General features: G+C 51.1%; 1 protein-coding gene across 4 annotated transcripts in view; it reads right to left on the reverse strand.

The window, feature by feature from the left end:
- Positions 1–3,652: 3,652 nt before the first annotated feature.
- Positions 3,653–25,827, reverse strand: part of UBE2H (ubiquitin conjugating enzyme E2 H) — a 51,673-nt gene continuing 29,498 nt past the window's right edge. For all 4 annotated transcript variants that reach the window (XM_040545494.1, XM_040545504.1, XM_040545495.1 and 1 more), the window contains 4 exons: positions 16,117–16,156; positions 15,397–15,449; positions 11,127–11,255; positions 3,653–5,528 (listed from right to left, as the gene is read on the reverse strand). In XM_040545494.1, the coding sequence (XP_040401428.1) occupies positions 5,404–5,528; positions 11,127–11,255; positions 15,397–15,449; positions 16,117–16,156 (347 nt within the window). In that variant the 3' untranslated portion in view covers positions 3,653–5,403. The remainder of the gene's footprint in view (positions 5,529–11,126; positions 11,256–15,396; positions 15,450–16,116; positions 16,157–25,827) is intronic.

Raw genomic sequence — 25,827 nt, forward strand, 5'->3', positions numbered from 1 at the left:
GGAAAAGGGGACAGGGAGCAGTTCTGGGGGTCCGCCGGGGCTGCGAGGTCCCAGACACTTGCTGGGACATGGGGACAAAATGTGGAGGGGGGGGGACATCCCGTTCACCCCCTGGAGCAGCCTGGGGACCGAAGTCCTGAGCATCACCATCCTGTCCCCATGTCACAGGGGTTGTGCAGCCACCAGGACGGCACCCAGAGCCCCATGGGGATGGCACCCACCGAGCTGCAGGGCTGGCAGCCAGGTCCCACAGGCGAAGCACCCAAAGCCCCGCGAGATGGCACCCAGAGCCCTGCAGGGGTGGCACCCACAGCCCTGTGGAGAAGGCACCCAAACCCCCGTGGAGATGGCACCCAAAACCCCATGGGGAAGACACCCAGCGCCTCAAGGGGCTGGCACCCAAAGCTCTGTGGAGAAGGCACCCAGAGACGTTCAGGGGTGGCACCCAAAGCTCCATGGAGGCAGCACCCAGAGCCCCACGGGAAAAAACCCCCAAAGTCCCATGGAGCTGGCACCCAGACCCCCATGGGAATGGCACCCATGCCTACGCAGAAGGCACCCAGAGCCTTTCAGGGCTGGTGCTCAAAGCCCCGTGAGATGGCACCCGTCACCCCATGGGGAAGACACCCGAATTCCCCCGGGGATGGCACCCACAGCCCCATGGGCACCCTTGCTCAGTGCCCTTCAGCATCACACAGCTGGGCAGGATGAGGCCGCCGGGTGCTCCTGGGGTCAGCAAGCAGCACCCACCCCTATCGGGGTGTCCCCATGTCCCCATCCCCGGCCACGCCGAGCCCCAAACCCGGTGAGCTTGGTGGGGTGGGAGGTGGCAGGAGGGGACACGGAGGGCGCCAGCACTGCGCCCAGCTGTGCGCGTACTGGGCAGAGTGGGAGGCTACTGGTGGGGCTCGGGGGCCACCTGCTGGGCAGAAGGGACAGCGCCACCCCCAGCTGTCCCAAAAAGCCCCCTGCCGGGGGAGGGACACACAAAGGGGGGCACAAAGGGCTGTGCCCCCTGCCCTGCTCCCTCCCCAGGGCAGGGGACAGAGCCCGCAGGGCTGGTGGTGGCCCCAGGAGGTGGCACTGGGACGGGGTGTCACCCCCACCCCAGCACCCAGTGTCACCCGAAGGTGCCAGGCCAGGTGCTGGCAGCAGGTGGCACCCTGCCACCAGCCGGGAGGGTGACAAAGAGGCCGGGGGGGGGGGGGGCTGTTTGGGGGAACCGAGGGGAGGGTCCCCAGCCCCAAAATTCGGGGCTGCGGCAAGGAAAGCAAGGATGGGGACGAGCCACTTGCAGGACCCTGGCGCAAAGGTGGGCTGTTGTCCCCGTCCCTGTCCTGCCCCCCAAAATGTCACCTCTGGGGACCTCAAATCCCACGGGCATTAATTACCCTGCAGCCCAGTCCCCAGAAGCGGTGCGTGCTCAGCACCCGGTGCAGCACAGCCCCGTTTTTGGGTGTCCCCCCAACATCACACAGCACTTTCAAGGTGATGGGACTCTTCCAGGGGACGAATCCAGCCCTGGTGCTGAGCGCTGTCACCTGGCTGCTCACAAGCAGACAGCCAAGGAGGAGGGGGCTCTCCCAGTGCCCCCAGTAAGGCACTGGGTGAGCCCTGAGCTTGGCTTCCACCTCCAGCCCGAAGCTGGCCGCAGGGGGCCACACGCACACAGCCCCCCTGGGACACAGCACCAAGGGCCCGGGACCCTTCCTGCGAGAACGAGCTGTCGGGGCTCAAGCACCAGGCAGGCTCCGAGGTATAGACATTATTTTTATTTAAAAAAAGTTTACAGTTCTTTCATTATACACAACTATGGGAGAGGTTATACTCTGAGAGAGGAGGCGTTTCGGCCGGGCGGCGACGTGCCCACTACATCACAACGCAGGGGAAAAAATGGGGGAACAACAAAAAAGAAAAAAAAGAAAAAAAGAAAAAAAAAACCCTTAAACTCGAATGAAGGGCAAAACACCCCGATCTCTTCAAGTATCGCACGCTAGGTACCAGTACAGGCAGTAAGACAACGGCCATTTCTCGTGCTGCAAACACCCCTGCTTAAAGTGCCAGCGGGACTGGGACAAGCGAAAAGGAAAGGAAAAGAAGAGAAAATGGTCAAACACCTCCTGCCCTGCCCCAGGGATGGGCTCCCACCCACAGTGGGGTCTGCATGAGGCTCCCCGCTCGTCCCAGCCAGGCTGTGGGGTCTCGGGCTGGTCGCAAAGGGGCTTTGTGGGCTCCATCCCACAGCACCTGCGGGGAGGAGGCTGGGGACCGCGGCCCCGTCCTCGAGGCAAGGTGCCGGTGACACCGAGGGGTCCCCAAGGAGCTGCCGGGGTGGTTTGTGCACCAAGAGGCGAGGCAGCTTTTCAGGTCACATAAAAGAACAAAACCCCGAGAGCAAACGGGAGGTGGCAGGAGCAGGAGGCGACGCGGTGCCACGTCGGCACCCAGGGGCTGCAGCAAGTTTTGGGGACCCAGGGACGAGCCTGGGGCTGGGGGCAGAGGGGGGCTGAGCAGCTCCCCTCCGCACGACAGAGGGCATGGTGACAACCAGATTGGTTCCTGAACAATTCAAAGAAAAAAAAAACAAAAACAAACCAAAAAAGCTCAAGCTGACCCAAAGAAGAGCTACCATGCTGCAACAGGGCTCCACCTTTCCCTTCCAGACCACGTAGAGGGTTTTATTTACAAACTACTTGTTGGGAGGGAGGCTTCTTTCAGGAGGAGGACGAGGAAGACTCGGAAACCAAGGGGTGAAAAATGACACAGGACGAAGGAGGAAAAAAAAAAAAAAAAAGAGCGGTGCAAGGAGGCTACAAGCAGGCATTCCCGGCCCACAGCACCGATCCCTTTCCAGCTCATCCCCTAAAAGCATCTTACCCTAAAAGCATCGTGCAGCGAGGGCACGCACACCTGCGGGCAGCAGCGGATTTTTTTTTGTGCTGTGCCAGGGTGGTGATTTTGGGCACAGCTCGGCAGTGCTACCCCGGTCAGGGGCATTTTCCAAGGAAAACCCAGCTCTAGAGCCCCAAGCTGGCAGCCTGGACTAGTGCCACGAGCCCTGCTCTGTCCTCACACCGTTATTCTGGGGGCACCTTCTTTAGGATTGCGCTCATCCCCCAAAAGGAGAGGGGAAGGGGCGAGCGCGATGCCTCGAATCTGACCTGGGGAGACAGAGTGATGGGGAGAGGAAGGGTTACCTGCAAAGGAAGGGGGAGGAGGTTAATTAGAACACTATTTTTATACAATATTGAAAAAATACAAATTTTTATTGTGTTTTTTTTTTTTTTTTCTCCTTTTAAACCGAAATCACCACCCAGCACTTGCTCTACTCCTAAGTAGCACCTACAGTAAAGGTTATAGCACAAGCAGACGGCGGGGTCAGCAGGTAAGCGAGTTAAACAGTGCCAGCCACCCGTGGCCCCTCCCTCCCCAAAGAAATGAGAAAAAACAGCGTGCTAGATAAGAGTTAAGTACACCATTACATGTTAAATAGTTAATATTACCCTTCCAACAAGCCACAAATGCTAGATAGAGAACTTCAGCACAGTCACTAGCCACAGCCCTACATTACTGCTCCAAAACAAAAAAGAAAAAGGGGGGGGGAAGGGGAGGAAAACCCTTTGCTTCATGCCCGTAATTAACATAAAGGAAATTCTTTGTATATTTTTATTAAGGAAAATCATGCTAAAGCAAAATGGTACGAGTCGTTTCTTTTTTTCTCCAAAACAACAAAAAAAAAATTGATTGTGCTTTATGAATTCGAAAGAGGATTGTAACCTTCCAACCCCACTGACTCGAAGCTTGGTGGCATTTCTAAAGAAAAAAAAAACACTTCTGGGAAAAGGAAAATGTCCCAATCTGACATCCAAAACTCCGCTCGAGAGTTGCACAGGGTGGGTCGATTTCCATGCACTGTGCTGTAGGTTGCACCACAAATGAAAATAATCTTGTCCAAACCCCTCAGAAACCCCCCAAAATACAGCAGGTAACATTCAACATTCTGATTGGAAATCCATCTTAGTTCAAACCTCCAACACACAGTTATCCGAGTTCAAGTATACCAGCATCCCAGGTAGACATTTGCTATATCGGGTTTTGTAGCATCGTAACAAAAATCTCAGCTCGCTGAAAGACACCAAGATAAATCAAACGTTTCATACAGAAGTGTCCTGAAAGGAAGAAAAAAAAACAACAACAAAACAAGCAGATTCACTTGCTTCCTCAATTGGTGCTTTTAGTCTTTTTTTATTCATCTCAATTTTTTTTTCTAGATCATATTCTTTGTTAACTTTAAGAAATTTTTAATCCTGTTGTACACACACAAGCAGATGGCTACCAAGCTGGTGCAGAAGGGGGAAAAAAAAAAGGAAAATAAAATCAGTGCCGACGGATTCGTGGACTACAGCCAATGGGCCAATCTTCGTGGATCTGAAGCTCTCAGCAAGGCTAATCCATCTGGTCAGAGAACCCTCCTAGGGGACAGAGGTGTTTGCGAGGTGTTTAACCATACTTCAAGCAAGAGAAAAAGCAAAACTTGAAGCCATTAAAGGGCAGCAGTTTCAAAAACTATGACAAAGTAAGAGTTTGACTTCACATGTGCTCCAGCTAAATCAAAGCACTGCTTAGAGAGCATTGTTTGTGTGTTTTTTTTTTCCTCCCGCGAAGGGAACAGCTCGTAATCCAGACCAAGAAAGTGAGCAACATCCAGATGAAGGCTTTCAAAAAGTCCCAAAAGCAAATAGACCAGTGGTTGTCAGTCCCTACAGTTCAGAAGGGCAGGCAGGAGTCCACGTATAAAAACGGACTGAAAATCCAAGTCGGAATTCTTAAGCTTCAATGCTCTGAATAGCTCCATGCATTTGTGTTGGTTTTTATTTACTTTTTTTTTTTTAAATGTGACTCCACACAAAATACGATCAGCAAGGTTGACCTGAAGGAGCACCTTTTATTCCACTGTCTGATCTACGCGGTTAGTATATTATCCCCCAGATTTTTTTTGTTACTTTGAGAAAACGCTGTTCCACGTCAGCATCCAAGGTGGTGTCTTTGGAAACATCGATCAGAAAGCAAACATCTCGGCTAACTCCCTACCTACCAGGGCAGCTGTTGTAGCTGACAGTTCAGTAGCACACAAGTTGACTTGGCCAAATGGAATCTGAATGCATGCATTCGGGCTGCATATTGCTACCAAAATGGAATGTGGGAATATGCTATGCACCTCGGGTTGAGAAATGACCAAGAAAATCAAGATCTAAAGGGTGATATATATATATATCAATGCTATTATTCATAAAAACCTTGTTTAGTAATAAAAAAAATTGCTTTGTTTAAATATGAATATTATAGTCTGCTTCTCATGGTTAGGAAATTAGAGTCTCTCTGAAAAGCAGGTTGCCTCTTCTACTACAACTCCATATCCTGAGCCTCGTCTTCCGAGAAGTCGGACATGGAGCTCTCGGATGAGCTGTCCCCGGTGCCTTCTTCCTGTTCTTTTAGTGCTTCTTCTGTTGCATATTTCTGAATGTATTCTGCGTGTGACAGAAAAGAGAAGACATTAAACAGCATATATTCAACAGGCAGAGGATGGCTAAGCTAGGACTAACAGCTGACGGGGTAACGTGTTTGACAGATCGTGTGCATTATAGCGGTTACCGCGGGCTGACCATATTCCTCTGACCAAAGGCAGCACTGTCCAGGAACACGGTAAGAAAACACTTGAAGACATTCAAAGACGTGCAAGACCCTTGAAGATGTGCAGTCTCCATGCTCCCACACCACTGGCGCACACACACACAGCTAGAAACAACCCAAGTTCTCCCTCGTAGAGTTTCTCTCACATTTACTGTAATAGGGTTACATTTACTGCCAAAACAGAAGCTTCCACGGTGACAGAGAACAAACGTAAAAGCCATCGAGATGTCACTATTATATAGCCTGGCTTTAAAAAAAATTATGATCGGAAAGTTTAAACTGATAGCACATGACAAGAGTCACTGAAACCTACCTGTGAGACTGAGGAGGAAGAGAAGAAATCTCAGAACAAACCAGATGTCCCCAGTTTGGGACGGGAGAGACTGTGCCTAAGTGGAGTTTAAGGAAGAATGGATAGAGAAAGAGCAGAAGACTACTGCGGGAACAGGTTTGCTTAAGGGAATAGGTTTGTTTAAAGTGAAAACCCAAAGCACGTCCCCTTTTCCTCCTGGCTCCTGGAGCAGCCCCTCTAAGGCTCAAGGAGGGGCTGGTGCCCTCAGCACGCGGGTTATCTCGGCCGAGAAAGCCTTCCTGCTACACATCCGTGCTGAAAAAGCAGCTTCAGAGCACAAACAAGTGAAGAAACATCCCGACAGCACCTCTTCCACCCTGCATTTCAGTAAGGAAACGGGAGCTGTGCTTACGCTGCCTTTGGGGAATTTCAGCTGCAAACTCGTCTCCTTTCCAGACACGAAGGTACTAAAACGCAAAGCCTCCCCCAAACGGCAATATTAAAACACCAAAGTGAGGGAGAATTCCGTCATCCCTTCGTGCTCGAAGATGGGTCCCTGCACAGAAACGTGTCACGTACCAGCCCCAGCCTAGCAGCCTTCCGAATTGTGAATTTTTATTTCTCCCCGGGAACAGAAGGGAATGAGGTGCACAAGGATCTGCTCCGGGAGCACAGAGAAGTTTTTTATTCTGTATCCCATTGGCAGGGGGATGCATTGCAGAGCTGCAGGAGGACACACCTAATATCTCTAAGTCCTAAAGCACAGGTTTCAAAGACTGGGCTTTTTAAAGACTGCATTAAGACTGCCCTTCCTTTCAGCCTAATGGAAGGGAAAATACTTGGCAAGAAATCTTATCGTTCCCCCAATTTCTGGAGCTGACAGAGGGACACGGAGCTCAGGTAGTTCCCCCAGGCCCAGGAGGATGGTATGGGCAGAACCTGAAGACAAACCCTCATGGAGGGGTCCGCAGGACGGAGCGGCCGGTGGCCTCGGCAGACCAGCTCTGCCCTGAAAAGCTCTACGTGAGAGCTGGCTGGAAGATGCTTCTGAGCCCAAAGAGCCTCAGTCTAATGACGCACGTAGTTTCAGTCTGACTGTTTAAGATACATTATTAACTCGCTCACTCGGACTGCAGAAACTGCTGTTCAAATCTGTTTTACCAGAAGTTGTAAGAACTGATAAAGTATTAAAGGCAGCTCCGTAAACACCAGGGAGCAGGGAGCATTCGAGGCCTCTCCGCGCACTGCAGAGACTCAGGGTGCTGCCGGGCTCTTGGAGCACACAACATCGACAGAAAGGCACCCTCGTCCTCCGTCCTCAGGTTCTGGTCACTGAAAATCCTCTTCTCAGAAGGTGCTGGACTATGATATGATGGTGCTTAGGCCCTGCCTGATCGCATCTCCTACCTGTAGCAGAGATCGGGTGCTGCAGAGTCTGGGGCAGGGGCCGCCTGCCAAAAGAGATGGACACTGCAACGTGAGAGAAAATGAAGCAGCAGACCTAATTACATTTAAAGACGAGAGGAAGTGACTGAAAGAGGGATGCAAAAAAGCATCATGCCTTCAGAAGATTTACATGGGTGGGTGGGCAGCAGACGACGAGCAGAGATAAGGAGATGGGATGATGCCAACAGGACACGTCCCTGTAGCGGCCACTCCCTGGAGCTTTCCAGGAACTGATCTCCCAGATAAGCTGTTATTTCTTGCACAATCCAAAGGGAACCAAAGTTCCTTTGCTGCAAGACTTGGGATGCCCTCAATGACAATAGTAACCTCTTCCTGGGAACTTCAGGATCAGATTCACTCTACGTTTACTCCAAACCCACCTAGGATGGCAGGACAGGGGGCCAGAAGTGCTCCTTCACTGCCTGCTTCATGTGTTCTCCGGCAACCGGTGATTTAGACACAGAAGCCACCATTTCTTATGGAAAAGAAAAGGAAAAGACCTGCCTGAACCTAAATTGTTTCAGATAAAACAAGACTTAAAAGCATGTCAAATGTAAAATGCCATCCTCTACCCAGGAAAACGACCAGGCCCCTGGGCTGGGCCTTTCTGGAGGTTTAATCTCAGAAAGGTCAAGCTTCCAGGGAGCTTTTGTGCTGAACACTGTATTGAACTTGGATCTTCAGTTTATTAAGGGAAAATATTAAGGGAAGGACACCGAAACATCTAAATAATACTGACAAACCGTCTTCCGCAGAAGCCCCTTCAAATCCACAAAGAAAAGCCTTGATGTACCCATTCCTACCAGGGAAATTCCACTCGGATCCATCTGTTTTTAAACCCTGGGGCAAGAAGAACAAGCTGTGATTACGCCCTGTGGCTGGTACATGCCTGTGAGCTCTTCAAAACACCAGCACAGCTACGCTGGAACCTCACAGCCACCAGACAGGATGGGAGAGCTGCTCCCAGAGGTGTCCTCTGCTCCCAGCACCAACACCCAACCCACCCCTCAGCACCCTTTGACTGCTGCTACTCACCACCCTGCCTTCCCCAAAGCAGCTTTCATGCTAGATCTACCAAAGAGAAGGCAAAAGGAAGACACAAGGGAGTTAACAGCCCAACAGAAGCTAATCTTGAGCCGCTTTTGCCTGTCTGGAGTCCACCTTTTGGTGCCACACCAGCAGTAATACAAGGCACCCTGCCGAGGAGTGTCAAAAAAAAAAAAAGGAGATTTTTAAGGAAGACGTGGTTCTGCGTCCATTTACTGCTTGATCAAGATAAAGGCTCTAAGGCTAAGCATCACATTTTCCAGCTTTGTATCAGTAGTATTAAATATTTACACATCCCATAACAGATCCTGATTTGTTTGGGGCTCATACCAAGAATCACGGCAGCTCCAAACCTTGTGCAACATCTCTAAGTCTACGCTTGTCTCTTCACTACTGCTCTATGCGCTCATAACTAAAAAATGAAGAAAAGCAGCGATAAATTATGTATTTGCAATACTGAGTTTCCCAGAGCAGGGAAGCTGTTACAATCCATTGCCTCAGTTTTTACGTGTCCAAGGCTATTTTTAAAAACACGGCAATAAGGAACGGCAATGGTTAGCTCTCTTCTGCTTGTCACGCAAGCCTGGGAAGAGACAGCAGAGGCAGGACTCTCGGGTACACGGAACACGAGACATGTTTCAACTCCTTCAATCTCCTTCCAGATCATCTTCACGGGCTGTATCTGTCTGTTGGGACGGAAAGGAGGGAGCAGACTGCCCTATTTAGCCTCCCGTAGGCAGGCCCTGGGATGTTCCTTGCAGCACCTGCTGCTGGCTACCATCAGTCTGATCACTTTTTCCAGGGTGCTTTTTTTTTCCCCCCCTGGTTCATTAAAGCACAGAGGACACCCAAAGTATCCCTCATGCTGACCCTGGAGATTTTGTGTGACAAACCGCTTTGCCTGAAGCTTGTTCATATGGAAAAAAAAGGCAATGGACTTGAGGATACCGAACAGGCCAGCTCTGCAGGGTAGTTCTTACGATCTTGTCACGCAGCTGTCAGAGGAGTCGAGCAAAGTGCGCTGGATAACTCAGCACTTAAATCACAGCTTGGCTTGACCTCATTTGGAGTTCCACCCTCAAAAAAAAACCCCGCAGTTGATGAAGGGTCATTTTGCATCAGAACAAAACAACTCGAGGTTTAACCGCTCCGGCGTGACGTGGCAGCCCTGATGAAAGGGCTCCACCACCAAATCCCTCGTCTCTCTGGTGTACCCGCGCTCTCTGAACACAGGGGGGATGTCGCAATGCTGTTAGGAAAGCTGTTGCCCCATCTCGCGCAGGAAGACTATTAGATGGTGCTGCTGGGGGATGCTCTCCTTGCTGAGCAGGCCCTGCACACCCTGCTGGCTGGGCTCCCACAGACAAACGAGCCTCATGGTTATCCAGGGACCAAAAAAAAGGTGGTCAGGATCTCTATTCAAAATTTAGCTGGAGACCAAATCCGGACCAAAGGCTGTGAATTACCAGCTACGGGATTAAAATTACCAACATCTAATTAAATACTGATTGTGATCACTGGATCGAGGGATAAAACGTCCACAGCTTTTGCCACAGGCCCACTGCCTCCGCTCTTGTCTACGTGCAGCTGACTCTGGGGAAGGCCAAGCACCCGTATTCTTATTTTCTCTCATTTCTCAGGTTTCGCATGCAAAACTAATTCAGTTTGTGTCTCACTTAGTTTGCCAGGATTAGTCCTTCTATCCTCAGTCTCATCCATAAGAGCCCTTCCTGGGACCCTTCCCTGATCCCCAGGAGCTACTGGCTCTTTTTTCCTGACTGGTTTCATTTGTCCTTCCACAGGCAGACACCAGCACCCTCACAGGCTCTGTCAGGGCTCACCCATCCTCCCCAGTCACTGTTAACGTTTAGCCTAGGCTCCCCGAGCTGAATTGGAAGCCTGTGACCACATCCTGCTCCTGGTGATCCCAGGAGAAGTCAGTCCCTTCCTCTTTGAAGGTCTCTTTGACGTGTCCAAACTTCAAACCCCACTCAGCCCTCAAAATTAAAACTCCTCCAGTTCTTTGCCTTTTTCCATCATCAGAGGCATCTTCAAGACCATCTACCCTCATCATACTCCTCAAGCCATCACTAACTGGCCTGCAGCTTTCTTAAATGGCACTCCCTGAACAGGGTAGAGCACTAATAAGCCTCAGCTGGAGTAGGCAGCACCAGTGAAGGATTGCTTGGCATTTACTGAGAGTTCCTGCTCTGTCGCCGTACAGAAGTGCTTTCTGTAATGGTATTGCCAATTCTTTGATTCCTGCTCTCAGACATTTCCACAGAACTGCTAACAAGCACTTTTATTCAGTAATTGGGAACTGCATATTTCCATTTAAGCTGAGCACTTTTCCTTGTCCCTTTCTTCAGCGACGTACCTTTTCTTCTTATTTTTTTCCCCGATCTCCAAAAAACAAGCATAGTAGGTTAGGATTTGATGTTACCTCCCTGCTTAGGATCTGCTAACGAGTTAAAACCCTGGCCACACACTGCACACACCATGCATACCATCTTCAAGCAGCATCAGTTCACCCACCCCTTGTTTCAGGCTACTTTCCTTTAAAACGAACAGGGCTGCTGTGACGGGAAGGAACGGGCACAAATCTGTTATTAATGTTATTAGTAACACAACGTGTTATTAATACCCTTACCTTTAATTTTCTGTTTGTACTCTTCTGGTCGGTGGAGGTACATGGCTGCAGCGTCGCCATTTAGAGGATCTATGGGGTTAGGATAGGCCAGCAGCTGGGGCAGGAACGATTCAAATATATTGGTGAGATCTGCAAGAGAAAGACAGTCGCTCACATCCACAGACCTAGAATCAGTCAGATTCATCATCCTGCAAGCACTGACACTGGAACAGCAGCACAAAGCTGGGCAAACACGCTGAAAACGTGGGCACAAGTTAAAATAAAGAGGAAGGCATCGGGGAAGGAGCACACACGGCTGTGGCTGCTGCTGGAGACATGCTGCAGCTCTTCAGCCACCTTCACCAACTACTCAACATCCCTACAACGTAGCTACAGATATCTGCGGGTTGAAGAAGTGGAAGGTGAATTGTCTGGAACATCAGTGGAGACTTGCTTAGCCCTGGCTTAAAAATAAAAGGAGAAAAAACAAAACCAGCATGATTCCCCCCATCCCACCTCACTGAGTTCTTCTCCCACTTCTGCCTCCCTCTGTAAGCATCATTATGGGTATCTATCTCATGCTCCGTGACTAAACGGACTTACCTCGAGCACAACACACCTACAGGGCCTTAGATGACGACCGCATTGACAGAAAGAGCAACCAACAAGCCCCCCCTGAGACCCAAACCAATTCACAGGATGCAAAGAGACCCCAGTAACACCGCAGTGCCAGTTGGCATCTGTCACTAAATAATCCCCCCCAGGCCACGTCCTCCTGGTGCTGGTGGATGCACGAAGCCCTCTTCCCACATCCCTGAGACAACAAGTGGGGGTGTTCAGCCACAGCCCTGCATCACTCCTCCTCCTCGGGGGCTTCGGAAGGGCTCTGCAACCCCCCCAGAGCAGAGATTAAACGGGGTTAGGAGGGCTGCGTGCCACGTTTTGCTTTACCCGGGCGGGGGGGAGCTGCTGATAGAGGCAGAGCAGCGTGTGTTTTTTAATCAGTGTTTTGAATATTCTCCATGTCTTTTATCAGAGTATTCCTGCCCACGGATAAGCATCGCCTGCCCCCTCTAGAGCTGCTGAATTCAGGCAGGTGTGACAGAGGGCAGGTACCTCGGGGTGTGTGTGTGTGGGGGGGGGCAGAGCTCCTACAGCCCTCCTGTGCAAATAGTTCCTGCAGCTCCGGGCTGCAGCCACACAAAACCAGGCTCCAACCCCACCACCGAAGATGCAGCCTCCAAAGAGCCGGGCAGCAGGTCCAGGCAGGTCCGTGCTACTGCCCAAAGGTTACATCCTCTGTGGATCTACCACCGTGTGCTTTCTGAACGCGTTTATTTGATCCTACCCAAGGCCAGGGAGACTCCAGGAGCTGTCTGTTCCTTCCTCCTGCATCAATGCGTCAGGACATACAGACACCGTGCTACAACCACCCCAGTCACCTGCCCAGCACAAACCCTGCTGCTTGGTAGGAAGAAAGGCCATGGTTTATATACACTCAGGAGCACGGGGGTCGTTATAGCTGGAACCACATCACCCAGCTGCAAAAAGTCAACGGTGTCGATCGCTACAGGTCACAACCAACTGGTCTCTGCTACGCAGGGGCACCACTAAGCACCACTAAGAGATTTTACCCTGAAATCTCTACTATTAGAAACCATTGCCCCTTCCACCGCCAGCAGAGGACAGTGACAAAGCCCTGTAGAGCACACACAGGGTGAGAGCCTTGACCAAATTTGCCACTGGTGGCACGCTGAGCGCTCAGTGCCACCAACTAGTCCTAGGATGAAGCACAGCAGCAACTGGAAGAAGGATCTGAATCCGAAACGGGACCACAAAAACAGTGACAGCGCTCGGCAGGAATGCTTTCTGCCATGGCCTTGGGAGTGGCCTCTCCTTGGAAAACCAATTTCACCATCCTAGGGATTGGGTTCAGACATATCAGCAAGAAGTTAACTTCAGCTTGTGGTGCCACCTGCTCTTGGCTCAAGTCTCTCCACGAGCAGGCTTAGATCAGGCTTCTCTTTACAGCCACTGGACACCTAAACCCTAGTGTCTGCTGAGCAGAGTCCTAAAAACTACCATGACTCACTGAACACACTGCGGGGATTTTTTATTATTATTTTTAAGGAGACCCGAGGGATGTCCCCCTTCTTTCCAATCACTAAAAGCAGCGTTAGTTTAACAAGAACTAGTTGAATGTGAGCAGGAAGCCTAACGATAGCGCTAAGGACCTGATACTTCATTAGGGAACGACGGGGAGCCTAGCCACGAGGTCCTCATGAATTTATTGGTGGCTATTCTGGGTCTCTTCCACCTTAGTTCCTCCTTGAATTCTCTGACCCAGTTCCTCTGCCAGCGCAGGAGCGCTCTGGTTCCAAGGGGTAACGCTCCCACCAACACAGCTGTGCCGGGAAGCACTGGGGAATCTTATTTCCCCCTTTTGATTGTGTTCAGAAGCGGGCCGCCTCCTTATTTCAGGTAAAGCCCTGGAAGCGAGGAGGAGAGCTGTAGGCGCTCTGGTGTTTGACGACTCCTAACCGAAGGGGCAGAGCGAATGCAGTCATCCCAGCACCCTCTCTGCAAGCTTCAAGGCATCCTACAGTAAAGCGAGGGGAGCCTGCAACGAGAGGACTGCCAAAAGACGCACTTTGTAATGCCAAGTTTCACTTTGTAATGCCAAGATTCACCAGCTACTGAAAGGTGCTCTGTACAAAATCCGCACCTGATACTTTCAAGTTTCCTTACATCGATATCACAAGGAAAAATACGGGAGATTTTTTTGCAAGCTTGCTGATATTAATACATCAGAAGCAAAGCAAAGCAAAGCCCAAGATATTTTTTCTACCTCTGTGAGTAGTGACAGAAATACAGCAGCGCTCATTAGGAAACCTCTCACAGAAAGCCTTCCTATGAAATCGCTTGGAAATAGCACAGAAGCCCCGCCGTGACCGTCTGTGAGAGCATGCTGCAGAACAGAGAGGACATCCACACCCGTCTGCCAGGGCAGAGAACCAGCCCCGCAGTCACAGCAGAGCCATTTCTTTCTGTCCAGCCACCCCCGTGACCCGCAGGTGGCACTGAGGCTGTGGAACAGCAGCAGGCCCTGCACCGAGCTGGATTCTGCCATCAGCTGAACCATGCAGGCTGATCCCCAGCAGAGGGCTTGCTTTGCTACCAGCTTTAATTCCTTCGCCTCGCATCAGATTCTCCCGGGACACAAAAGCCTTCTCATCCTCCATTAGCAACGCCGCCTGGGTCACGGCGAAGGCAATCCTTTACAACAAAACCATGCGAAGTGTACGCCACGCAGCCGCGCCGGGAGGACTCGAGGCATTCTGATTCGGAGTAAGGTTCAACAAGTTGCTATAGCAATTTCACACCCAGCGCTCGCCAAGTCTAGTATTCCCTCACAAATTGTGCTCGTGAGGAAGGTGAAGTGGCTCGTCTCTCTAGCAACTGCTTGAAAACTCCAGCTTACACGGGTAAAGTTGGGTTTTCAAGGGAAAACGTGAAGGATTTGACGTGTACGTTTTCCTTGAATACTTTTCCATAACACAGAATTGGAACACCTGAAGAAGTTTATTTTTTAGATTATATTTTTTTAGAACACAGCCAACCTAGACTAGATTCTCAAATGTATTCCTTTTCTCCTCAAATGTAGTCCTTTTAACAACTTCCGCCTTCCCTAAATGCTGTTTCAATGGATCTTCAACTATCAGTTGACCTTGTTATAGCTCTGCAAAGGAGAGTTACAGCCAGGAATAACAAGAAACCCCAAACCTTCTGCAGCAAGCAGTGCAGTTATTAGATACACGATCCCCTCCTAACCTGCGCTGAAGTGATGCTGCCATGAGAAAGTTTCTGGTGTCGCCTTGTCACCTTCTGCAGAAGTGGGACCGTAGCCTTGTGCACAAAGAACAGCAGTTCCAACGCACGTGCAAAACGTGGATGGGGTAGCTGAAACGAGGTTTCACTTTCCATACAGTCTCTCCTCTCTTTTGTTGCCAAATCATCCCTGGGTGCTGCTGCGTAGCTGCCAGACCCCACCAAGCAATGGACCGAGCGATTCTTTGTGAAGTTTATGGAATGTTTCTTTTTGCCTCTCTGGCATAAAGACAGGTCACGAAAGTGTTTTCGCATGAAAATCGTATTTTCACATGACGTTGGCTCAGTGAGAAGACTAAAATTTAACTAAAAGGAGTCAGCCTAAGATCATCTGTGTCTGTGGTGTGTTAACCCACCAAATAGGGATGCTCGTGTGATTTTTCGGGGGAATGCCAAAACTCACCATAGAGAGCCGTCCAAGTTTGATTGATTACATCTAGACATACAGTTCCTGACCTGAAACATATGGAAAAAATTGAATTAAACACAGTCACACTCAGAAACACTCTGGGGATTTAACACAATCTACCCCCCTTCCACTGCCCTGCCTTCGCCCCGTGGTTTCAGATAAGCTGTGATTTACTCCTGTCCTGTGGTTAAGAGGGGGACAGCCTTTAACTACACGAATCTTTGTACTCTGCACAAAGGAAAGCAAATTGGAGCCATTACTGAATTAGCTGACCCATACGGGGACCTACTGGAGAGACTAAAGTGCAGGTGGCTCCCCTTAAACCCGAACTGAAATAATGTGGCAAAGCTGATTTCTACTGTAAAGCATTTTATCAAGAACAAACTTCGGCTAAAGAAGAAGCTATGGCTAAGCCAGCACCCCTCCCTGTTTCAAGAAAGCCAGCATGAGGCCAAGGAGAAGAGGTCTTACAGCTCCGAATTTTTTAAGTGAGGCACGTTACAGTACAAAGACCACATCTGAGAACCTGCAGCACGCATCTCCCCATCTTGCCTACAGCCTGACCCACTCCTGGAAGTTAACTTTAGAAGACATCCTTTGGACTGCTAGATTAGCTGGAAGTGTTATTAAAGTCTGGCATATTATTACAGAGCCAGGACACAGTTACCATTAAACAAAAGCCTTAGAAAAACCACACACGTGGGATTTACTTACGCTTCATCGATGTTAGGATGGAAAATTTTATTCATGAATCCTGCAAAAAGAGACACTGGTAAATAGCAGAAAACAGCCAAAGGTGTTGTTTTTTTTTTAAACCAAGAGAAATCTGGAATTTACTGAACAAGGACTCTGCTTACTATTTTCACAGAAAAACCCGGCTTTGCTATATATAGCCACGTAACCTTTAAAATACGCAGCCAGCATTTTGACCCTGGGGTCCTCAGCCTTTCCCTTGAACTTCAAAAAAACCCCGCTCACAGCACAGCAGTACCACAAAGGCTGTGGTCCAGCGTTAGCTTGAGAAGAACTGCCCGTCAGCACAATTAACCGCACATCTCAGTGATTTATAAGCTGCAGGGATCATTTCAGTACAAACCAAGCACAAATTTTAAGCTCTAGTTTAAGTTTTTGTCTCTTTTTAAAGATGTTTCTTAAAGTTTTTCTGTAACTTGAAGTTACAACATTAATCTACATTTGTAAGCCATTCAGGAGCAAAAAATCCCCTGGTTCAAGAGTTACAACACCGTGGTAGAAGATGCCTCGTATTTTAGGGACGCCTCTGGCTGCTGCTACCAGACACAAAGCCACGTTTTCCGGCTACGTCGTTCAACCTTGAGTTAAAGACGGACCGAGCCTCAAAAAAACTCTCCCTTCTCCCACAAATAGAGCTTAAAAAGCAAAAATATTAGAGGGATTATAACATGCCACGCTTGGCACTGTAGCCTGTATAGAAGTAAAGCACATCGACCCCAAAAAACAAGTTTAGCATTTCGGGTGACTGGATGGGATGCCAAATCCTGCTCCTAAACTCCTCCCTTTCAGTAGGGGGGTGGAACTAAAACCCCTGGTGAGGGACCTGTCCCCGCTACACAAGGGATGTGGGCCAAGGAAACAGATTTAGGTTTTCCAGTTACTTCACTGGAAAATGGATCCAGGGTCCCATATACTTCTGCTCAAGTCCCTATACACTTCTTCTTGGTCCCTATATATTTCAGCTCTGCCCAGAAGGGCTGGCTGTAGCCCCTGTTTCTGCACCACTTTAAGCAGCTCCCAGATCTTACCTTGCTGGCTGCTGCTTCTTCCCAGAAGGTAAAATAAAACCTTGCTTCCTCTGCCACATCACCATCCCTTTCCCTGTAAAGCCCTACAACACCGCCCAGGTGGGAACCTACAATCTACTTCAGCTAACAGCAACCGCTCCTGATAAAGGTGCTGCTTATAAAAACAGGAAAGAAAATTAAATCTGGGGTATTGACTCAATCCATTTAAAAAGAAAAGAGAGTTTTCTCTTCCAACCAGGCCACAGAAGTGTAGAAATACCTCGCGGCCCCGAGGAGCAGCAGCGATGCACCAGCTCTGCCCGAACCAGGAGCGAGCGCAGTTTGAGTGGCAGCTTGGTTCCCATCTGGGTAAGAGCTGACATATGGAGTCAGCTCCCTTTCTTTCCACATATTGCGACACAAATATAATTCCGTGTTTACTTGTACTACTCGCATTTTGCATAAATACAACGCAAGACTGAAACGATGCCCGGAAACAGAACAGCCTCTAGAAGGAAGAGCAAGAACTGCAGGAGCAAGCCCGTGCCCACAAGTGTCTTTCAGGAAAACCTTCCCGTGATTTAGCTTGAAAAACTGAAGCAGGGTGAAAGAGGGAGGCTGTAGTTCCATCAAATATTTACACTACGGTAGCTCCCTCGGGTTTAAGTCAGGTCACGGATCCATTATGCCAGGCACTGGAGAGATGCGGCGAGCAACAAGCCCAGATCTAAATCCTGCCTCTCTCTAAAGGGGGGGGGGGGAAAAAAAGGAGAAGTTTCTGAAAAAGCAGTAAAGGGAGGACAGGAGAAGGCAGAAGGCAGCCAGAACAGAGCAGCAACGTGCAGAGCTGCTGAATTAAACGCTGTCTGTTCTGATTTCTGGGCCAGAGACCAGCTAGAGGCAGGCATCCCTCTGCCTCCTCTCCTTTGGGTTTTCTCCTTTTCTCAGCTACTTCCCAGGAAGTTCTCCCGCAGCCGTCTGCGGCTGGTTGCACCACGCTGTGCCGCACGGACACCTGCGGGTTTGGCAGACTGCGTCCACCCTTCGGTGTTTAAACCAGACACCACATCCACGGAGATGACATCGGGCCACCCGCTCCAGCAGCTCCCGCCCTAGAGATTTCCAACTCCTCTCCGTCATCTTCGCGTTCACCCAAGGAACGATCCCTTCTTTCAGCATCCTTGGTCTCGAGCTCTCCACGTTGAACGGTTCCTGTTCGAGGCAGAGCACGAATATCTCCTCCCTGCACTCCTCACATCCTCGGCTGTTGCCGCATCTTCTCGCGACTCTCCGAGGTCCCCCCAGTCTCCTGCTCCTATAGATGCAAACTGCCCACCCCTAGCACAACTTTGGTCGTATTCTCCCTCTTCCTGACCCAGATACGAGCGCAGCCTGTCCTCTCCTCCTCGTTTGAGAGTCACCCTCAGTGACGAAGCACTAACCTCGCTCCGATAACGCCGCCTTTCTCTGCATTTCTACAAACGCAGAGCACAAAGCAGAAGCGTCCAATTTGCAGAGGAAGCCAGGAGTGGAAAAAAGCCTCCCCTGCCAGCATAAACACAGCAGCAGGTTCACTGCCACAGCACTGAATACGACACATCCCTGATTAACTGATTAAATTAACCAATTAAATTACCACGCTGAACTTTGGGGAAGCAGCGAGGACCCCAGGGAGGTCCCAGGCCCTTGATTTTGGGTTCCCACCGCAGCCAGGAGCACGAAGCTGAGCCCCCAGCCCGTGCAGTCATTGTTCTGCGTGCTGGACTGCCTGTGAACACTTCGCTAAACATTTTAGCACTCACGCGGACCACCGATTCCCTGGAAAACCCAACGTTTAGGTGGAGTTCTGGCAGGGTGACCGCAGCCCGTATTTTCCATACGGAGACACCACGATCCAGGAGAGCCTCTCGAGGTAAAGCAGGCCTGCAGGAAACCTGTACTGACAACAAGCTTTGGGTGAAAGCAGAAAAAAAATACACCCAGAAAGGGGTTGCACAACAGAAAGGGACCTATCTGTTCCGGGGCTGGAAGGTGTCGGGACCCACACGCAGATGCTGACCTTCAAAAACGGTGATATTTCTGCAGCAGCCCTGGAGTAATCGCTCCTTGGCTCGGCAGAGCCTTTGAAGGGAAGTGTATTTGTACATAAAGTCAGCCAGCCGAAAGGCTGTCAGTCTTCCCTGGCTGCTGTCAACGCACAAACGCTCACACGGTTGTGGGGTTGGCCGCGCTCCAGGTGAGGTTCTCCCACCGAGCTCCCGCAGCAGCCAGGATGAATCCAAAAAGCCCGGTGCTGAGCCGCGGTCGGGTCAAAGCGGTGCTGAGCCTCGGGCTCTGGGGCTGGGTGATAGCTGAGCGCAGGGGAAAACCGGGAGGAATTTCAGACTTGTGTTGATGTCGAAGGATCTCCTGAGTAATTCCAGCCTGAAGCTCTCAGGATCGGGCTGGGAGGCGCTGCCAGACCCAACACACTCCGGCGAGCTGCCGTGCCAGTGAGCTCCCCTCCAAGAGGCTCTCCTCCAAGAGGCAGAGCCTGAGCACTCTGGCGAGTTGGGAACACCGAGGGCACCCAGGGCAGCTTTGTCCTGCGGAGCCAACGAGCAGAAAGCTCCTGCGAGGGGCAGTCCCACGCTGATCACTCCCCTTATCATTACGCCTGCGTGGCTGGACCGTAATTGAGGAAGGGTCCTACCTTGGTACGTCCCTCGTCTATTTGGGAAAATAGAAGGCTCTGGCTTTACCTGAAAACTTGGAGAAAACAGGGATCAGGCCTGGAAACCGCCTCCCTGCTCTTGCTACGGGTGCTGGCCCGCGGCAGCAAAATGGTTTCTGCGCCCACCGGTGCTTCTCCAGGTCAGGCGCTGGGCACCATCCAACGAGCAGCGCTTCCAAAGTGCCCACTGCTTCTCCAAGCTCGAAGCACAGCCAGCTTAGCCGTACGAGAGATCCCCAAAAGATGTTTTTTTTTTGCTGCAGCACAGCTCTTTAAAGCCGTGCTGAAGCACGCGTGGAGGAAAACGAATGTGCAAGCGAGCAAGGAGTGCATCCCAGCCCCCTTGCTGAGCAGGGGGACAGCTGCACGGGCTGACCCACACCAGTGGTAGCTGCAAAAGGACATCCCACCTGCTCGGGGGAACGTGCCGGAGCAGGGCCAGTTATATCTGGGACTTACCTAGCCCCCAGCCACCACTGCTTGCCCACGTGTTGGCTCTCTGCTGGCGAAGCAGGGCCGGCTGGGCGTTTCTCTGACCAAGTGTGACAGCACGTTCACGTCTACGTGCCACCGACGCGCCAAGCGAGCAGCCGATCCGACAGGCGTACAGCAACCTTCCCTGCCTTTCAGGGCAGGCGACTGACAAGGCTGAAAGTTTTGTTTTTCAATGAGAGACTAAGGGCAAGTCAGGAAATCGCTCAGACTGCCTGGCTGGGGAGGTGGGAAGGTGGTTACAGGCTCTCCGAAGCAGGATGGAGTGAGTTTCAACACCACACCAAGCCCACGTGGCTTGGGTGAGCACCCGAGGCGCAGGGCGGAACGATGTGCACAGAGATCAGCACGCAAAAGAGCCCGTATGCAGCACAGGGAGATCAAGAACGCTTTTTCCTCCACTTTTTTTTTAACCACAGGACAACCTAGCTAATGGAAAAGAGTCTTCCAAATACTTGTGCAACGTTGCCAAACAGCCAGATAAGATTAGTCTAAAATTAATGTTTAGTACTTCCCTCCCCCCTCTAAACACTCAGAAGCCTGCAAGAGAACATGCACTTTAAAAAAAAACAACGAAAAACCCCACGCTGCACTCATTTCAGGGACTGCCTGCTTGTGTAACTGATCACGAGCACGCCACACACCACGGGTTGAGAAACCGCGGTGGGAGACGGAGGAGAGGGCACGAGAGCAAGGCTGCTGCCCCAGCCCTCCCCGTAGCCCCCTGGGGACACTGGGACAACTGGTCTACCTTGTCCAGCGCTCTCAGGTCAGTGAGGTCTCGCTGGCAAATGCAAGGATTTCTTTTTTTTTTTTTTTTATGAAATTCAGGGGCTAGGAGCTCCTTCAGGATACAAAGTCAAGCACAAGGCTGCGCACTGACCGTGGAGGCATCCGTCACGGCGCTGGCGCGAGGGGCTGCGTAACATCAGCTCGCCAACAGAAGCAGAACAGTTTATATTACCACACTCAACTTTTAGTGGCTTTTCAAAAACAACACCATAAATAATTCCGCAGCAGCTTCCACGAGGGAAATATCAGGAGAGAAAAATACGGCCATAGGGGATGGGAAATGGTGTCAGAGCTGTAAACCCCGGACCCCCTGCCCAGAGGGAATCGCTGAGCCGCCCCTTCCTGGGAGCGGAGAGGCAGCAACAGCAGTTGGGGAGCTCGTGGCTGAGAGCTGCAAGCTCTGAAAAAAACAAAGCAATTGCCCAATATCACCTCGTCTCACTGCTCAGGTGCACCGTCACCTGATGCCCAGAGCCTGGCACAGAAGGCAGTGAATCCGTGCCAAGCCAGGCTCAAAAACACCTCCCCAATTTTGTCTGGCTGTGGCAGGGGAGATGCAGAGGGTGCAGAGCGTGCGTCAGACCGCAGCGGAGCCGGGGATACAGATTACCTTCGGGTGTCTCATCTTTCCCCGCGCACAAAGCCCGGCGTAGGGGAAAGAACAAGAATTTTCACGGCGCTCACAGGTCACAACGAGGATCAACGCGCTCCAGGAAGAGCGAGCTCGGAGCGGTCACCGGCGATAAGCGACTCACGAAATTCCAAGGAGCAAAGCGTAAGGCAATCCGGAGAGGGGCTGGGAGTAAAAATAGCAGCTGCGGTTCAAAAGAAGAAATTAAGCATGGGCCAGGAGAGATCCGGCGAATCCTGGCTAGAGCTGAACGGCTTCGATCCCGTGCTGGCTGCCACGATCTTGTTATAGGCACACACGTACATAACGCACCTCCGTACGTTCGAGGCATTTTGTTTGGGAAAACACCTCGAAGAGAGGTGAAACACAAATGCAAGGTATCTGCAGAGAGCGGGGACAGAGATGGGAGGAAAATGAGAGCTGTGTATAAGCGCACACAGGTTATTGGAGAAATCGAGGCCTCTGCGCCTATCGTGCACAAACTTGGCAGCTCTGACATTTGATCATCGAGGAAACAGGGACTCGGTGCTGGCCTAATGCTTCTGCAGATTTTTAGCAATAAAATAAATGCCACGGGGCTTCCGGGTAAGAGCTCAGGCTCCCATGTTCCTGTATCTACTGTCCTGCTTTTAGCCTCTAAGCGAGGCAGGACATCACTGCACTTCCTCCTGGGTTTTGGGTACCAAAGAGCATTAATCTCCAGCTCTTGGCAGGCGTACGGGCAGATGAAAAACAGGCAAAACTTACACAAAGTGTTCTCGTGATATGGGAGCTTGAAAACAGCACTGCGAGTACTTCCCAACTCCCCTTTGAAAGGGCAGGAACAGACCGGGCACAAAGTTCCCCCTGGAGATACCAAATCCCGAAGGGAAGGGAAAAGCAGCGAGGCAGTGCCAGCAGGGTTCCCGAAATCAGAAACAGCTCACAGCGTATTGTCTAGGAGGCAAAAAGGAACAAAACATCCAGCAAGGCAGCGCTTCGTGGCCTCGTAAGAGCAGGGATATTTACGTTAAGTGACAAAAGCATTAAGAGCAGCAGCGCTCGGTAATTCCAGAAATCAACAGGGCATTTTTCAAGGGTTAGCTTTGTTCTAACAAACTGCTCGAGTCCTTTTCTTTTTAAACCCTAAAGACTTCAATATTTGGGGATCACAAGCAGAGTTAATCAACCTCAAAAGGAGTACTCAAGCCTAGAGCCAACGTGATAGCACCACACCTCGCTCCATCTACATTTTTAGTGTGCGTATTTCCCTTTTCCTGTCCTTTTCCCTTTCCTCTCTTGCTAGGAAAAGCCATCCTGCACCAAGGTGATCAGGAATCCATCTGATTATACAGCAAAGACCAAGCAAAGACCAGGTGGTGCCAGAAATACCAGCAAGCTACTGCAGGCCGTGATGAAACCCTGGAAGCTCTCGCCGTGACTGCTCTTTTCGCAGATCCCAGGATGGTTCAGCTCTGTAACAAGAGGCATCGTGTGCGCTGCCAGGAGAGCGCTGTCCCTGGGGTGGCATCATTTAATAGACCACAGCCATAATTACCAGCCTGAGAAGGAGAGGAAATAAATGCCACGCGTGTTTTAGGAGGTGATCCAAGATGGCCAGCGTGGCTTCACCAAGGGCGAGTCGTGCCTGACCCATGTGGTGGCCTCCTATGGCGGAATGACTGCCTCAGCTGAGGAAGGAAGACCAGCTGATGTCATCTACCTGGACTTCTGTAAGGCTTTTGACACAGTCCCACACGCCATCCCGGTCTCCAAATTGGAGCTATGACTCGATGGGTGGACCAGTCAGTGGAGAAGGAGCTGGTTTGAAGGCTGCCCCCAGAGAGTGGTGGTCGATGGCTCCACGTCCAGGTGGAGGCCGGTGACGAGCGGAGTCCCTCAGGGCTCTGTCCTGGGACCAGTGCTGTTCAATATCTTAATCAATGACATAGACAGTGGGATTGAGTGCACCCTCAGGAATTCTTCAGGTGACACCAAGCTGAGTGGTGCGGTTGATACACCAGAAGGAAGGGAAGCCATCCAAAGGGACCTGGACAGGCTGGAGAAGTGGGCCCATGTGGACCTAATGAGGTTCAACAAGGCCAAGTGCAAGGTGCTGCACCTGGGTTGGGGTAATCCCAGATAGGAGGAGAGACTGGGAGAACTCACTGAGAGCAGCCCTGCAGAGAAGGACTTGGGGGTTCTGGTGGAAGGAAAGCTCCACACGAGCCAGCAGCGCGTGCCTGCAGCCCAGAAGGGCAACTGTGTCCTGGGCTGTGTCACCAGTGGGGTGGCAGCAGGGGAGGGTGACGATCGTCCCCCCTCTGCTCTGCCCTTGTGAGGCCCCACCTGGAGTCCTGCATCCAGGTCTGGTGCCCCCAGCACCAGAAGGATGTGGGGCTGTTAGAGCAGGTCCAGAGGAGGCCACGAAGATGACCGAGGGCTGGAGCACCTCTGCTATAACGACAGGCTGAGAGAGCTTGGGGTGTTCGGCCTGGAGAAGAGAAGGCTCCGGGGTGACCTCATGGCAGCTTTCCAGTACTTAAAGAGGGCTGATAAAAAAAGATGGAGAGCAACTTTTTGCTTGGGCAGATAACGATAGTACAAGGGGGAATGGTTTTAAACTAGAAGAGGGGAGATTTAGATTAGAGGCTTGAGGAAATTCTTCACTCAGAGGGTGGTGAGGCACTGGCACAGGTTGCCCAGAGAAGCTGTGGATTCCCCATCCCTGGAGGTGTTCAAGGTCAGGCTGGATCAGGCCCTGGGCAGCCTGATCTAGTGGGAGGCATCCCTGCCCATGGCAGGTAGTTGGAACTGGATGGGCTTTAAGGTCCCTTCCACCCCAAGGCATTCTGTGATTGTGATATTTGAGAAGGGAGCCGGCATTCGGCAGAAGAGCCACCACATCGAATGAAAACTCCTGCGGAGACCAAAGCACCCTCAAAGGCAAGGATGACCACCACTCTTCTAGGGTTTAAGAACAGGCCTGCACCACCACAAGTCTAGAATCCACTTTTAAAACCTTCTCTGTTCAGGTTTGCCAGGCACGCTTTGGAAAAGAACACCAAGTTGTGCTGGGCTAAGTTTTCACGTACCTCATACTCAGAGCCATGCTGGGATAAAAGCAATCTGGAGAGATTAGAAAGCGCCTATTAGCGGTCATTTTTTCAGAAGCAGCTCCCTAGAACACATGGGTACGCTTCCAGCCATCATGTTATTTGCTGCAAAAAGCCAATACCGTGTTTAAGACTGCATTAAGGATTTCCAGGACGGAAAGAAAATTTTAGCCCGCAGTCCTGGAGGAACAAGGAAAGCTGCAAGAACAGCATTTCTGCTTTAAGCTTCATCACAAAAGCATAATTTATTAAAGGAAACTGCTGGATTCTATACTTTATCCATCCCAGGGACTTATACAGAGTTCAAATCAGCTGCATGTCACCGCAGCAGCGGGATCTCGGCACTGCTGAGAACAGAAGAGCTGCAAACAAGCTACATGTGTGCTCTGGGCGACCTTTCAGTCCATTTCTGGGCTCCCCCACCTCCGAAATCCTTCACTTCCCCCTCTTCACAGATCAGGGACTCCCACATCGAATTCCTCCCCGTAACTCCTACCCCAAGCTAACCAGAGCTGAAGCCGGCTGAGGGTTAGGACGCTTGCGCTCCCTGGAACGAGTCCCAGCTGACCAGGGAGAGCAGAACATCTCGCCTCACTTCTTCTTGTCTCACTTGTGGGCTTGTTTTGCACCCAGAGCTGCTCCAGGACTCAGCAGGGCTGGGGACTTGCTCTGGAGCTATCTGCGCTGCCCAAAAACCGGCAGCACCGGGCAGCGAACGCCGAGTGTGCCTGCGAGCAGCGCGGATCAGCCCAGAGGAAGGGGCCGAGACGTCGCTGGGCCCTGGATGTCCCGATAAGCTGGGCTGGGGCAGCAGAAACGGGAACCAGACAAAGAAAAACAAACCTTTTCCTGCAGCTGGCTGGGAGCTTCGCCGGGTCCTAGAGCTCCCCGCGGTGCCTCTGCCCCCCAGCAGCACCGAGCTCTCCACCAGCTCCTGATCCA

Source organism: Cygnus olor, chromosome 1 (assembly GCF_009769625.2).
Source record: "Cygnus olor isolate bCygOlo1 chromosome 1, bCygOlo1.pri.v2, whole genome shotgun sequence".
Classification (NCBI taxonomy): Eukaryota; Metazoa; Chordata; class Aves; order Anseriformes; family Anatidae; genus Cygnus; species Cygnus olor.